This window comes from Pongo pygmaeus, chromosome 13 (assembly GCF_028885625.2).
Source record: "Pongo pygmaeus isolate AG05252 chromosome 13, NHGRI_mPonPyg2-v2.0_pri, whole genome shotgun sequence".
NCBI classification, from domain to species: Eukaryota; Metazoa; Chordata; class Mammalia; order Primates; family Hominidae; genus Pongo; species Pongo pygmaeus.
The window spans coordinates 41,611,490-41,628,186 of record NC_072386.2 but is presented as its reverse complement, the minus strand read 5'-3'; the positions used below and the strand labels follow the sequence as shown (position 1 = coordinate 41,628,186).

Below are 16,697 nucleotides of genomic sequence, written 5' to 3'. Positions count from 1 at the left end.
AATCATTTGTCTGTGAAGAATGTTGATTTGGGGTTTCTAAGTTGTGTCATGGCTAAAAGTCTGAAAAACAGGCAACTTTAATTGGGGAGAGGGTTTGACAAAATCCTGGGAATCAGATGGATATGTATTATGATGTGACTATTAGCTTAAGAAATACTAAGGCCCTGTTTATTCCCTAGAGGGAAACAGGTCATTGAAATATTTCCCCCTCAAAGAGTTGAATAAATTATAATGATTAAATTTAGTTGCATATTACATGTATTTGTATTTATTTACCATTTGATAAAATGTTATATAACTGAGCAATTTCCTATCTTTGTTTACTAGAGCACATTAAAAATCAGTTTTAGTTACTATTATGATATCCTGTGTCTAAATTTAAGATTTTGTGATGAAAGTTGAGCTTATGAAGATTGTATCAATTACATTTTTTTCTTTCGAGTTGGAGTTTCGCTTTTATTGCCCAGGCTGGAGTACAATGGCGTGATCTCGGCTCACTGCAACCTCTGGCTCCCTGGTTTAAGCAATTCTCCTGCCCCAGCCTCCCAGGTAGCTGGGATTACAGGTGTGCGCCACCACGCCTGGCTAATGTTGTATTTTTAGTAGAGACAGGGTTTCACCATGTTGGTCAGGCTGGTCTCGAACTCCTGACCTCAAGTGATCCACCCGCCTTGGCCTCCCAAGGTGCTGGGGTTACAGGCATGAGCCACTGCACCTGGCTGTCAGTTGCATTTTTAATTACATAAAGTTTATACATATTATATTGAAAGTAATAAAAACACTAAGAAGAAAGAAGTGTTGTCATTACTATTTTGGTTTATGCCTTTCATATTTTTAAGTGTACCTATTTACATATATACATGCATATTAGTAATTTATCATATGTATATTAAAAATAGTATGTTTTACAGTATTGTACCCCTCTTTATTTTGTTGTTGTCTTCAATTTTTAATTATTAAATTATTTTTCTGTAATATCCTTATATTTACATACTCACCTAAGTCTCATATGACTTGCTGTGATTTTAATATTTAATTAAACTTCATATCTTCCCCCAATGATCCAATATTAAATGAGCCTAGACACTGATTTTCTAAAGTATCTTCTGATGACTTCATAGTTATATAAATATTAAATTGCCAAATGTAGAAAAATGGGTTAAGATACCCTCTCCTATGTTGCAGTGACAAATAACTCTAAACAGTGACCTTACAACCACAAGTGATTTCTCACACAGTATGCATATTCATCATGGGTTAGCTGTGTGCTTCTGCTTCATATGTCCATACCCCATGATTGAGGCTGATAGAGTGTTCTTTATCTGGAACGCTGTTGGTCTTGTTTTATTTTATTTATTTATTTTTATTTTTATTTTTTGAGATGGAGTCTCACTCTCTCGCCCAGGTTGGAGTGCAGTGGCGCGATCTCGGCTCACTGCAAGATCCGCCTCCCGGGTTCATGCCATTCTCCTGCCTCAGCCTCCTGAGTAGCTGGGACACCGCGTCCGGCTAATTTTTTGTATTTTTAGTAGAGACGAGGTTTCACCGTGTTAGCCAGGATGGTCTCGATCTCCTGACCTCGTGATCCGCCCGCCTCGGCCTCCCAAAGTCCTGGGATTACAGGCGTGAGCCACCGCGCCCGGCCGGTCTTGTTTTAAAGGTGTCTACATGTGACATTGCTGTCCTTTTCTCCGATAGGAATTGACATTTTACTTCTAGTCACATTTCATTGGCCAAAGCAAGTAACTTGACCATTCCTGATTTTGACAGGACAGGGAATATATAATCTTCTTTCCAGAAAGGACACCACCGATTTACGTCGTCAAAGTTGGTATCAGTGGAACAGGAGAATATACCTTCCCCTCTGGGAGAAGGAACAAATAGTTTGACCAATAATAAAATCTACTACGGTAACTTATCTTTTTCATTATATAATGTATAGAAATAATTAATCTGCTTTCTAGTTAGCCACATTGGCCAAATTTGGTGTAACTTTACATTTTAACATCTGCAACCCTCTTCCCTAGTTTGGTCAGTAGGGTTGAAAATAGTTATCTCCGGGAGTCATATGTCTGGTTGATGCTTTTCTCTCTTGTTCTAGAGGTTTTTTAAGTATAAAAGAAAAAGATTATTCCGTGTATTATGTTGTTTGTTGTTTAAGAAAATTTGAATGTTCTAGAATATGTACTCAGTGTCCACCACATTCCACAGAGCATTTTCTAGGCTCCAGAAGCCATATTCCTGACATTTTAAAGCATCACCACTAGATGGCGATCTCGCTCATTTAGAAGGTTAGAACAACTATGTTTTTCTTCAGGTGAATGGGTTAGTTACAGAGGGATCAGAAGTATAAATTATACTAATTTTATAGGAAGCTCTTTGTAACCAAAATGGTACTATTTACTGCGTATGTATATATTCATGTACATATATACACATATACCCTTATACAGGAAAATTCCATTTGAAGCAAACCTATAAAATGCTATGTTTTGCTATGTTACTTCCCCAGAATATATATTTTTCAACTATTACTGCCTGAACAAATACAGGGGTTTTCATAAGCACACTTCCTCAAGAAATTGCCCAGAGGCTTGAGTCCATCCCTCTGCCTTGTCCCAGCAGTACTTTGAATATGCTTCCAACTGTTGCTGAAACTGGTTGTTTTAGTTGTGAGCCTTCATCTTTGTTTTAACAACTCTGTATTAGTCAGCTTCACTCTCTTTTTCTTTAATTAATACAAGTGAAGAGTGGTTAAAAATTATATATTTCACTCAGATATGTTAGAAAATAACTTTCATGGTTTATTGCACGATGGGAAAGCCGGTACCAACCCTTTTAGAAACCCTTTTAGAAATCTCACTCAGTGGTTATTGCCAGTGGTAACTTTGTTCTACCCTCTTTTACTTCAAAACAACACAACATAATAACCGAAAACATTTTAAAACCGTAGCCGAAATAGTGTAGTTCTCCTTAGAAAACAATTACTAGTTCAATTGTTAATCCTCTTTTTGGTGTTCCTAAAATAATATTCTTTCCATCATATATTTCTGCTATGACGTAGGATTTATGGCTCTCTATCATATAATTCAAATACCTTGTAGGATTTAATAATTAATGGAAATAGAAAATATATGGCTAGAATGTACGTTTATAGGAAGTAAATATTTAATATATACTCTGAGTAATGTAAAAGTAAGTTTTGATATAATACTCTAGCATATTAAGGAAAACTATTATAAGCCAGTTCTTTTAAAATCATTTTTAACGTAGTATATCATTGTATCTTTTACTCACAGGTGAAATCATATTAAACCTTGGTTAGAATTTCACTGAAGATTTAAATGAGCTATGATGATATAGCCAGAATGACCTCTTGTATTTCTTTAATTAGACAGTTATAGTTTATGTATATGATTCCCAAACAGATCAAAGAGGGCTACTTCACAGCCTAGAATCCTTCAGAAGCTTCCCATGGCCTTCTATTACAATAGTTGGCAAGTATATTTAGCCAAAGAACCCTTTCTTTAAACAAAATCTTACACAAATTTCATAGAAAACATTAAAGCAAATTCCAGTTTAAAGAAGGATGGGAGTTGGGAGTCCACTAATTCAAGCATCCTCTTCAAATTTTGCCCAGGCTGGTCTTGAACTCCTGGCCTCAAGCAGTCTGCCCACCTCAGCCGCCCAAAGTGCTGAGATTACAGGCATTCACCACCACGCCTGGCTGGATACCAGTTTTTTAAAGATGACATTTTTGATTTAAATTAGGCACATAAGTGTCTTCTTACATAGCAGCTAAGATCTCCCTAACTAGGAAGAGGTAGCTACAGATGCTGTATTATTGAGCTTGGTATCTTGATGTACTGTTGTGATAGGGTGGGTTGCTGTTACAAATATTAAAAAGGTGATACTATGCTAGGCAGTCAAATTTTAAGATCTACAGGGAAAGTTAAGTGCTGTTGTTGCTAACTTATAAAGGAAAGGTAAATAAGTCCATTGCTTTTTGAAAGGTTAAAAAAAGCAACAGCCCAATGTGTCTTGAGTTCTATAAAATTCTACACTACAATGGAGTGCTATACAATTCATCATTTCTTTACAAATATTTATTTTTTATTAGTACATTTAATAAGTGATGACAGTGATCCTACTTTCACACAAGGGATCTTGAGTTGTGCATTCTTCAATGTTTGATGTTGAAAGTGTATCCTTAAATAATACTGAAGCTCTTATTGGACTTTAATATAAGTAGAAAGTAACCATTTAAATATATTAAAGTACCTTACTAACTTTATGGAGTTTGATAAATAAGAGAAATATTGGTTTTACATTTTCATGGTGATTTCCCAGTTAGTAGATTTTATGGAAAATCTGAAGACATTGTTACTAATACTACTGTAGTACAGAGTTTAGAAGAAGGTTTTAGATTCAGAAGAAGGGCTCACATTTTGACATAAACCTATTTATTAGTTTCATGACTTTAGGGAAATAACTTCTTTGATTCTTAGTTTTCTCGTGTAAAACAGGAATGGTAATACTACATACCTCACTGGATTATAAAGAATCAAATGAACTAATGTAATTATAATATGCTTGAGTTATAATGATAATAATGATACTTAGTTGTTAACTCAAGTAATTTTTCCCCCTAGTGATTATAGGGGAAATAACAACAGCAGTTATAATGGCCAGCATTTGTTGAATACTTACAATATGAGAGGCACTGTTCTGTGTGTACAAGAAAATATGTGGAACACTCCCCATAGTGAAAGTCAGCAAACATTTGCTGTCTAGAATTTTTTCCCCCATGAACGTACTTCTAAAATTAAGATAGAAATCAGTAGTAAAATACTTAATGCATGAAAAATCATCCAGTGAATAAACTTTTAAGAAAAAACTCACAAGAACAAAAAACCAAACACCGCATATTCTCACTCATAGGTGGGAATTGAACAATGAGAACACATGGACACAGGAAGGGGAACATCACACTCTGGGGACTGTTGTGGGGTGGGGGGAGGGGGGAGGGATAGCATTGGGAGATATACCTAATGCTAGATGACGGGTTGGTGGGTGCAGCGCACCAGCATGGCACATGTATACATATGTAACTTACCTGCACATTGCGCACATGTACCATAAAACCTAAAGTATAATAATAATAATAATAATAATAATAATAATAAAAGAAAAAAAAAAAGTAAACCCTATGAAAGTGTTTACTCATTAAATACAATAATCTGAAACCATTAGTGATTTAAACATTTGTGGCTGACTTGGTAATGTTTATGAAAATAAATACTGTCTTTATAAAAAAAAAAAAAAAAAAAAAAAAAAGAAAAAACTCAAAACTTTATTTACATTTAAGTCTAAAATAACCTAAATTTATTTTCCCAATTTTAAATTTGACCTTCAAATTCTCTTAAATAATTGAATTTTATTGAGTTGGTATTTGATTTACTTTTATTAAAAGTAGTTAATATATAACATATTCACGTTAAATAATGGCCATTTAAATTCTGTAGTACAGTGAAAATATTAATGTAAGAGTATTTTAATTATTAATAGGCTTATTTACCTATTATTCACTTCTATCACCAAAACAATTCTCGAAGTTGAAAGATTTTTTTCAACAAAATTTTTTATTTAAATGTTAGAAACCCAACTATATGAAGCCCTTTATAAATTATTCACATTTTTTCAAATTCTTTTCAGACATTTGTTTTAGGTAATTCTCAAATGATTTTAAAACAGCATTTAAATTCTAAATGATAGTTTTTTACAACTTAATTCATAGCTCGACTCATTTAAAATATTGCCAGGGAATTCAGCAATTTTTTGGACCTCCACGTAGCTGGGGTTGTCAGCTCTGCGAAGTTTTTGAGTATGCTATAGCTAATAAGGTCCAACAGAAGAGCCCATGTGTATTCTGTCCCCTTGTATTTCTTAGGTATTTGCCAAGAGAATGTAGAGGTCATATAAGAGCTGATTTTCTTATAGCAGCATCATGATGGTTGTCATCTGCAGGTAGTTTCTCTCTCATGAGGTCTGCAGTGCAGCCAAACTGTTTGCTTTATACTCAGAAAAATTACTGCCACATTACTGCTTACATGTCGTGTGTCACAATAAATCTAGCTACCACTTTTCTATTTTGTACTTTTCTGAGTATATTTTCCAGTTGAGAGGGTTTTTGTGGTTCTCTTTACTATCCTCCTTTTTTTGGTCATTTAAAATGTGTTTTAACTATTTCTTTTCCACTTTACTTCACTGTTATCTAATACATTTAGTCTATCCCAAAGAGTTTTGTGCTTTATATGCGAGGCTTAGAACAAATAGCATTCAATATATTTTTAATACTCTTATGAAGTTCCTTTTTATTCCATTATATTTTATTATTGATCACTTTCAGTTAGTTTACTGGGAAGAATTAGCTTTTCTATTTTATATTGACACCATTTAGGAAGACATTTTCAAAGGCATATGTGAGAATATGGTACAGATAATCATGAGGCATTATACAACAAAATCTTATAGCATACTTGAAAATTTTTAAGGTGAATTTTCGTTACTCATTTGCCCCATTTGTTGTTAATCATCTGTCACATGGCCTATTTATAAAAGTAGTGTATTTTACACTCTTCTTTGTTAATTTCCTTTTATCTTTTTCAAGTGTGATAAAATAATTTTAAAAATTATACGTATTTGTATGTATGTATAAGTAAATAAATGAGGCAGAAATAATATAGGCACTCATAAGTTGTCATATATAGGTGGAGATTTAAAGAACAGTCTGTAATGACATTACATGTAGAAGTGTAATTATTAATCCTGCCTTTTACATTTATGTAGTCTTTTACAGTTTGTAGGATACCTTAACATCTGTTGTCTTACTAGACATGTGAGTTCTAACTAAGACTGCCATTTATTTAACCCTGAAAGTGGGTAAGTTATTTGAGTTTCAGCTTCAGTTTATAAATATGTCACCTACCTTCTGTGTAGGTATTACTAGAAAACAATAAAAGATAGTATCCCTAAGGAAGATTAATTTAAATTACATAACTTTATATTTAAATTCCTCATATAAAATATAAGATACCAAGATCGAAATTTATTCAGATATAAACTGTACTATATACCAACATCTTTTATTGTTGTATTTTTATTGTAAATTATCTAATTGTTTATCTTACAGATTTTCTGGCTTTATTATAAAATATATTATTCTTTAGTTTCATTCCTAACTTGCTTACCCAGCCCTATTGTAAATTTGGTTGTTGTATCATTTTTTTGTTTATAGTTTCTGTGACAACCTGTACAGTTTGATCCACCTAGCAAGTATTTAATTAATTCTTGATTAATATAATTTTTTAGTTGTTACATAACAGCAGGGCTGAAGACAGCCTTATTTCCTTTTCAAACACTAATTTTACTAAGCTTTTTAACCAAATTTATTGCAATCTACAGCTGTTTAAAGGAACAGTCAGGCAGCAATAAATTTATTTTTCTTTAAATGTTATATTTTTTCCCCCTGCAAGGAAATGTACCCTAGTTCTTATAACACTTGTGTTGTTGTCTTGCCTTTCATTTTGTATGACTAACTTTTTATACCAAATTGAATAAGCCATTAGCTTTTAGTGTGTAGGAATGTAGATCCATAGATATTTCCCATTAGACAAAAGAAAATCTATAAAAGCAATATCCCCTGGGGCTTGGTCTTCTTAGCGCCCTAATGGTCTAAAGCACTGCTATACTGTACCCTTATGAGAAAGAACTATGTTGGGTGATTCTCTTGGCATCCAGAAATATTAGTTGAAGAGATATGCATACCCTTTAAGATAACTTTAACGTTTGTACTGTACCACATTTATTAATTAAATATTCCAATTCAGGGAATTCATTCATAAATTTTTTATTTCAAAAATCATTTCTAAACAGAATGATACACTTTGTATATCTTATGCAGTTTTCAACTAGAGTTTGCTGAAACTGAGAGATAATATTATTTAGATAGCCACATTGTTTTGATAAGGTTTTTTTCCTAAAGAATTTTACTTCAAAAAAGACCTCTATTGGTGATAGTTGTAAAACTCTGTGAATACGTACTGAATTGTACACCTTAAAAGAGTGAATTGTTTAGTATGTGGATTACATCTCAATAAAGCTGTTATTTAAAAATATTTTCATTGCACAAAATATTTTCATAGGTGTGAGGTAATAGAATTTCAATTTATTTTATAATTAATTAAAAATTATTAGCCTTAATAAACATTTGAAGCTTTAGAAATATAATATTTTATATGACTTAAAATAATTTTTGCTGTTATTCACTAGTAATACATGGCTTATTATAGAAACTTCAGGAACTATGGATAAGAAAAAATACATTGAAAAAATGTGTGGGTCATTTAATATTCACATTTACCATGTATTCTATTCCTAAGCTTTTCCTATACTTCACTACTTCCTTTGTATCCATACTTTTCCTGCCAGCTTTCATTAATAGTAAATAGCATTTCATGATCATTTCTGGAAACAATCAAATGTAAGTATTTTCTTATAGGAGTAGTTAAGTGAAAGCATTGGTTTTTTCTTCCTTAACGGAGAAAATGAAGGTAAGCAACGACATCATTATCTAAAAAGAAATGCAATAAAGATATTATATAATAGCTTTTGAAATACAGTCATTTTGGGATACCATTGTAAAAATTTGCTTTAAAACATTTTGGATTTAAAATGAAAACTGGAAATCGTTGATAATATTGTGACATTGGTTCTTGTGTAGTTAGAGTATTTTTTTCTGCTCTTTAAAAGACTCTTGTTATCATATGTAGCCTTAACTTTCTAACAGCTAAAATTGTTCACAACACTGTTTAAAGATAAATTCAGTATCAGGCTTTGAATTTTTTTTTCTTGGTAAATATTAAGACCTGAGTACAAAATGAGGGCTGTATTGTGGATTAAGTGAAATATCTCAAGGCTGTGCTGTTCTGATAACTGAACCTGAAGTGACCTTTCTCAGACACAATTACAGAGCTGTATGTTTTTCCTTTAATTTCATCAGGGGTTTAATTAGTATACAAATAAAACTTCCCTTATCTTCCTTTCTACCTAATTGGCTTGTCTTCACTTATATATGAAGTATGTGAAAGTGGGCTGTAATTAGGGTGACCGTGTTAACCTTTTTTCCTCAAATGTACTGTTGCTTAAGGGCCTCAAGGCCTGAAAACAGTGCTTTGGATTATTGCTTTGCAATCACTATGGCTGTCCCATAGGTTTTCTCATGAGCAGAAGGGCTTTGGGTGCTGCAGGTTCCCACTGCTTAACAGGATCTTCATTCTTCTCCCCACTAAATGTTTATTGATTATCTCGCTGTTCCAGGCTCAGCCTCCAACAACTTAATATCAGGTGACAGTCAGGAGAGTTCTCCAAGTAATTAGAGTTGAGCATTGGGGGAACAATTAGGAGCGGAGTTATTAAACTTGATTTATCCTATTCTCTCCTGAACAGTTTCTTGGATATCAGAACATCACACTTTCACAATCTACCCTGGTTGAGAAATTAGTGGCTAACCTGCTGCTTATCATTGTTGCCTTGTTGCCTAGAGGCGCACCCTCTTGGTTTCAGTCATTCAGTTGGAAATATTAGAGTCCATAAAGTTTATCATGGGTTTTAATTAGATCAGTCTGAACAGGAGAAAAGAAAAGCTGAATTTAAAATTATATGTGATATATGGATATATATTTATAAATATATATGTGATGTGTATATATATGTAAATATATATACACAAATATATTTTTCTTTAAAGCTCAGTGTTAGGATTTTTAAATATTCTGTTTTTGTTATTTAAAAAACGTTAAGTATTAGGGAAAAGACGTATTCTTGAATCACGGTTTATGTCTTGGTGTTTTACACACATCCCCATCAATCTTAGGACCCACTGATGTATTTTATGATATCATTCTCCTCTTTTCAAATGAGAATTCTATGTCTATAAGTTATAAAACTGTGATCTTTTTTTCCAAAAAAACTATATTTTTGTTTTCATACTCAAGGAAGTATGAATTATATCACTTTGTTTATACCACTTTTTGTTTCTTTTCTATGCCACTGAAATAGTATAAGCTTTAGAAGAGTTTGATGACTCCTGTCGTTGCCCCGAGACATGAAAATGAAAGAATGGAAATGAGAAGATTTAGCTATGTAGTAGAAATTCTAATGTTATGAGTTATATCTTCTTTGAAAGTATATGATAGGATTGTTGAAAAGTCAAGTGTGGGTTTATGATAATTTCAAAGTCATGGATTCCCTGAGATTGGATCAGCAAGCTTCAGTCTGGATAAGGTTAGAGATAATATACTGAATGCTGGATAGTCCCCTCACCAATATGCACCTCTAGTCATAAGAGTTATTGAGCAGAAGAATTTGAATGGACTGGCACAAATGTATTGTTTTTGTTGGAAGAATTCAAGCTTTATCCATAACTGGTGTTGGATCATTAGTTTGATCTTCATATTTGAGAAATTGATTTTTTTGTAGCTTGAAAGATGTCAGAAATGCTGACTTTAAAAGGAACTCAAAAGGATTTTACTTTTTTAAATAAAGAAACCTTATAATGCTTTAGTGTCTTTATCTTAGCATTGGCACAAAATTAGTAGGTTTAGCATGGTTTTAAAAATTTATTCTTTGCCATCTTTTTAAAGTTGGTTTGAATCAGTGACTATTTCTGTGGTGGAACGTTTGTGAAGATCTGTTAATAGTGAAGATTTAAAACAAAATACAATGTCTCATAAGTAGTCATAGTTTGTTTAATTTTTTGATTTATATTTGTTTGACAGTAACTCGACTATTTGAAAAGTGAATGACTGAATTTTAAAACTTTCAACATTTAAAAATACCTGGTTTGACTGATGATGGCTTTCAATTCACCAGCATTTAGAGGGAATTAATTGGTTTAACATGTACACAGCTTAAGTTTTTTATACTATTCTTTTTTTTATACTACTCATTGTGAATGCACTAAAAGAATACTGTTAGAAGAGTTACACATGAAATTATAACATTTTTGTTTATTCTTTACTAGATATTTGAAGCACAGTGTGGATGTTAATGTGTGGCTAAACTGAGCAAGAAGAAAACATTATGTGTATGCACTCAATTATTTAGCTCACCATCCAACAAATTTAATAAAAAACTGTTTGATAAGCTTATTCTAGAAATTTTTTAGGCAAAGGAGTAAGAAGATTTTTAGTGCTAAGCGATCCTCTGATCCCTGTACTATTTTGTATCCTAGAATTTTAAGTGAGGTCTAGAAAATACTTCTCTCAATTGTGAGCTTCTGATTCTAAGCCTTCAATATAAAGTTGCACAATTGCATCTTGAAATTTTTGCGTTAAGTAAATATTTCAGATTAAAGTAGATAGAAAATATAAATCAACAGATCTTGTACTTCTGTGACTAAGAAAATATTTACAGAACACAAATAATTCTGAATGCAAGTATTATTTATAACTTTATTAGTTAAAAGATGTTGATCCTATTTGTGTTGCTATCCTTGACATGAGAGTTATTTACTGGGAAGCAAGTAAATTTTATTTTAGAGTCCAATTTGTTTGTTTGCTGAAATGTGTATAGCCACCTAACTATATATTTATAAAGACAGTAGTGGTACTCTTTCATCTTGGGTTTACCATTTTCTTATAGATATCCTGGTCTATCATTTTCTCAATCACATGCATAGTTTGGGCATATGATAGTTCTTAACTCTAGTTCTATTTGGAATAAAATTGACTCTAAATTTCATGTGCTTTCTACCCTGAAATCTTTATTTTTCATCATTAAAAGAAAGTACAACTTGAGATTTTTATAATCAGATTATTTTTAGTAAGAATACAATTTATTTGCCTTGCAGTACTTAAAAAAATAAAATGGAACTGTATTTTGTAACCAAACATTTTCCAAAACCTTATCAGTTCTATCATTTCTAATTAGAAAGTATATAAAATTTTTGCAGAAAATTTGTTAAACTTTGATGTGTAATGACTCAAGTCTACTTCTCAGTCAGTCTGTATTCTTCTTTGTTTAATAGCCTATGGCATAAATTGAAGTTAATTATCAGGGCTGACAAGTAACTCTGTTTTCTGTCTGCTTGCAGAGTCTCTCCGAGGCAAAGATGGAGCTGAGAAGAAAAGATCAATCTCTGCGTCAGCTCAATAGACATCTTACCCAGCTGGAGCAGGACAAGCGTCGACTGGAGGAGAACATCCATGATGCAGAGAGTGCCCTCCGCATGGCAGCCAAGTGAGCATTTGGACCTTGGGGAGATCACTTAAAACAGACAAAAGATCAATTCTTACTTTCATGCTCCGGGTTTTAGCCCTGGATAATACAGTGTTAGAAAACAAAAGTACAGCTGTCTTTCTTTGAAATTCTCTGATATATCCTCAAAAAAGAAAAACTCTTAACATACTAAATGTATATTTTATTGAGAAACCTCAGAAAAGTATAAGCTTCTATATAACCTCTAATTATGCTTATTTTGGGCTCTGTTGTAGTCTTACATGTTAGAAACTATGTTTTATTAATGTGAAATGTAAGACTCTATTTAATAAAGTTTTGTATAGTATCTTCTGTTATACATTCCTATTCTCTTCTGCTCCACTGTCTCCAAAATTTTGTTCTGCATATATTATTATATAGTAATATTGCGAGTAATATTTCCATAAAGAAATGTTAGCATACAATCAGCATGTATATCATAGCATTTAAAAAATACAATAAAACATATTGACCATGGAAAACTCATTTAATTTTTATAGCTGTATATTCTTATATTTTAAGTAGAAAAATATACAGTTTTCAGAGTAGACCACTATGTAAATGTGATGAAAGTGTTTTTCCTTTTTTATTTTGAACCAGGTAATCAAGTTGACATACATTGTGAAGTTCACGTTGAACAGTTCTCTTGGGCATTTTTATTTGTTCCTCATATCAAATTTCATGGAATACTTTAAAGACAGTTCTTTGTACAACAGCATGGCTTAAAGAAAATCTATTTTCAAGGAGTAAAGAAACATCTAATTTTGATAAACTCAGTGTTTTCTAAATTTAGAATTCTGAATTTCTTTACTTGCAAAAATATACGTTAAATATTTTTTGAGACAAACTCTTAAGCATAAAATATCATCAGATATGAATATAGTCTGTAAACTGCAGAATGTATATAAATCACTGAACAAGGAATCCACAATCTTAGGATATTCATAAGCTTTGCCACAGGGTTTGTGACATTGCTCAAACATAATGAAAACATGAATTGACACAAGGCCAAAATGTTGGCATGTTTGAATAACCACTGGTAGTTTTTTGGAAAATTGTAAAGCTATGTAACATTGCACCACCATCTGAGGTGTATGTTTTTGTCATTTTTTAAAATATAAGTTTGACTAAATCAGTTTTTGTTGTTACTGTTCACTCCCAGTTTCATCATGTCAAATGAGAGGCTTAGCCCGGGTAATTTCCAGTGAGTCTTATAGCACTGAGAAAATTCTGAGACGAATGAAAATAGGCTTATAAGACCTCCAGATTCAAATTGTGTTTTCAAAACATTGCTGTTAATTCAGTATTTTGACATGTCTATGATCTGTGACCACGGGCACATGTTTTTATAAAACTAAAGAAAGCTAATTTGAAATCTGGAGACTAATACATTATTTACAGTTTTAAATTTCAATTTACAATTAGATTTTTATCTTCAGTATTTTCATTCAACCTTTTTATTTCATTATGAAGGCTACATTCAATATACTAGGCTGATAGGAGAAACTAGTAACTTTGCATATTCCTAGACAAGTCACGGAGGAGTTTTCTGTGTAATTATTATAGCATAAAAAGACTGTGTGGAAAGGAAAATACTATTTTGCATAGTATGGTCATTTATTATATATCCCCATCCCTAAGATTTTTAAAGTCTTTTTCATTAGAAATAAAAGAATAAAGCTTTACCGTTTACAGCACATTTTAAATGATCAATAATGTAATTGTGATTTTTTTCTTTGTTTTTCACTTTTTTACCTTTTTATTCTCCCCTACCCCGATTTAGGACAGGCAATAAAATTTAAGATATTAGTTAAATGTGGAAATATATCAGTGAATATGGTTAGTTTTTATAGTTTTAAAAGGAGAACAATGAATTAAAAAATTAAAAGTTAAAATAAATTAAAAAAATAAAAGGAGAACAGTGATATCAGACCCTTATTTTTTAATACCAGTGACTTAAATGTGTAACAGTTGTAGTAAGGTTTGAGTTTTACTAACACTTAATCTTTTATTTTTTCTAGAGACAAAGAATGTGTTGCTAATCACATGAGAGCAGTAGAAAATACGCTTCACAAGGTACTGTTATTTTTCTTTAATATTGTTCAATTTGTGTCATGACACCTAGTCATTATTTTTATTAGCCACAAAGTACTTTCATTGATTTTGAAACTTAAAAAAATAAATTAACAAAAAGATGCTTTGTAGATGACTGGAAATTTCCATTACATAGTGCTATATTGCATGCTTTTTTCAGAATTCACTTTATATATCTATAAAACTATGAAAATAGTGGTTTCCCCAAACTGGTGTAATTGCACTAGGAATTATTTGCGGTCTTTGCTGAACAAAGCAGAGGTCGTTAAGATCCTTATATGTCTCATAATGATAAAATGTTTGACCACAGTGTCTAACCTCTTACCACTCTTAAACCAACGGTCCTATATATATATGTATAGAGAGAAACATGTATTTTATTTAGTAATACTCATATATATAAACTAGGTAGTAATGTTATTCAAATTGAAATTTTCTTTCTTGTAAGAATATATTCTTAAAGTAGAAATTTAATTATTTAATATATTCTATTGTTTTCAAATTTGATCACTCCTGTATGATAAACTCTGAGTTTTAATTTGTAGTGATGAACAGCATAATAAAAGTATTATGATACTAGTAAAAACATATTTATTGACCATGTATTTTGTTAGCACTCCACTCTGCATTGAAAGATGTGTTCATTATTTCATCATTCAAAAGTAGAGAAACATTGTTTATATGTTTCTGCTACTGCCTGATAGGCAAATTATTAGAAATGCAAACATTAAGTACTTTAAAGATACATGGAATTTATGAATGAATCACATTTAGAATAACCTTGTGAATCAATTTTTTATATAATATCATTTTATAAGTCACTTAAAATACCCTAAAACTAACCTTTTGAAGGGCGTATTAAATAAAATTAGCAAACTAATAGTTAATGCATTTTAACATTTTAAAAACAATGGGCCCCTGTATTCTTTTATATTTTGACAGTGACCAGCATTATTTTATGTCAACAAAAGTATTTTGAAAAAAAAAAAAAAATCTGAGTGCTATTTCCTAAGCTTCTTTGAAATTATGATTTCTCCCCCTTCCCATTTAAAAAAGTTTAGCTAGTCAGTATAGTTTAAATATAGTCACATTAACGTCATATGTGCCACAAATCTGAAATTTAGATTTGCAGTGAAAGAGACATCTTTGGTATGTTTTTTTGAACTTGGTGGATAGAAAAGTCAATTACGTCATATACATGGCATACCCTTTTATATAGTTAATGTTGACTTTGAAATCCAGTTGGTTTTTCATCATCCCAGTTGGAGAAAACAAAAGTTAGATAGCAGCTAACTTGGGGAATGAACTTTGACATCAGGGAAAAACCATCACCAATATGAAATGTAAATGTTGTACCTTCTTCTTTTCTTATGAAAATGGCAAAATATATCGTTTAAATATAATAAAGACTGACTGCAACAGGATGATGATAATCATACAGTTCTTCAGTTGTAGTTCATCTTTTGATTTTTGTGTCATATGGAAAGAAAGCTGTCTGTAAATCTGGTCTATAGCCATTGTAGATTTGCATTTGCTTTATGGCTTTTCCTCTCTTCAGATTTAGTGGTTAATTATTTTGATTTATGTCTTTAGAAAATTCTATTAATATAGTGGTTTTAAAGTTATAAATTACTTTTCAAGCTTGAAGTGAAAACTTAGGAAAGATAATTGGGGATAATTCTGTTTTCTGTGAGGTATGAGTGAGAATGAATGAGTGATAAGGAGGTGGCCCAGAGAGTCCTCTGAAGGTCTCAGGAAGATGCAGGCCCACCTGTCTTCGTGCCAGAGTTCAATGGGTTTATTTTTCTGGCCACCTTGGACTTTCCATTGGCATTTTGCTGTCTTTGATGAAACAAAGAGTAGTATGGAAGGAGGGTCCAGGCTCTTTCATGGGATGGTAAAAATGGATATGGATACATCCAAACTCTTTAGCAAAGTTTACTGTGCACGGTAAAATAGTATGACTATTTATATTTCTTACTGTTTTAAACACGTGTGTTTTCAAGGTTTGTACCATTCATTCTAGAATAAAACTAAGTCTTACCCGCTGAGTTGAATTTTAATACTAACTTCTGACATAATAATCAAATAGAAGAAAGAACTTGTTTTCCTGCAGATGTTATTTCTTTTCTTGGATGTTAAGGAACTTAACCTGAGCATATTTGTTTTTAGGAAAAACAATTACATTTTATTTATACTTGTTAGTTTTTAAGCAACATATTTCATTCAACTTTTCAAATACTACAACTATATTACACAGAACAGTTGATTAGATATTATTTTCA

At 31.7% G+C, this 16,697-nt stretch overlaps 1 protein-coding gene across 18 annotated transcripts in view; it reads left to right on the top strand.

Annotated features, from left to right (window-relative positions):
- CCDC171 (coiled-coil domain containing 171) overlaps positions 1 to 16,697 on the top strand; it is a 445,777-nt gene that overhangs the window by 309,387 nt on the left and 119,693 nt on the right. For all 18 annotated transcript variants that reach the window (XM_054501330.2, XM_054501326.2, XM_054501331.2 and 15 more), the window contains 2 exons: positions 12,155 to 12,300; positions 14,340 to 14,394. In XM_054501330.2, the coding sequence (XP_054357305.1) occupies positions 12,155 to 12,300; positions 14,340 to 14,394 (201 nt within the window). The remainder of the gene's footprint in view (positions 1 to 12,154; positions 12,301 to 14,339; positions 14,395 to 16,697) is intronic.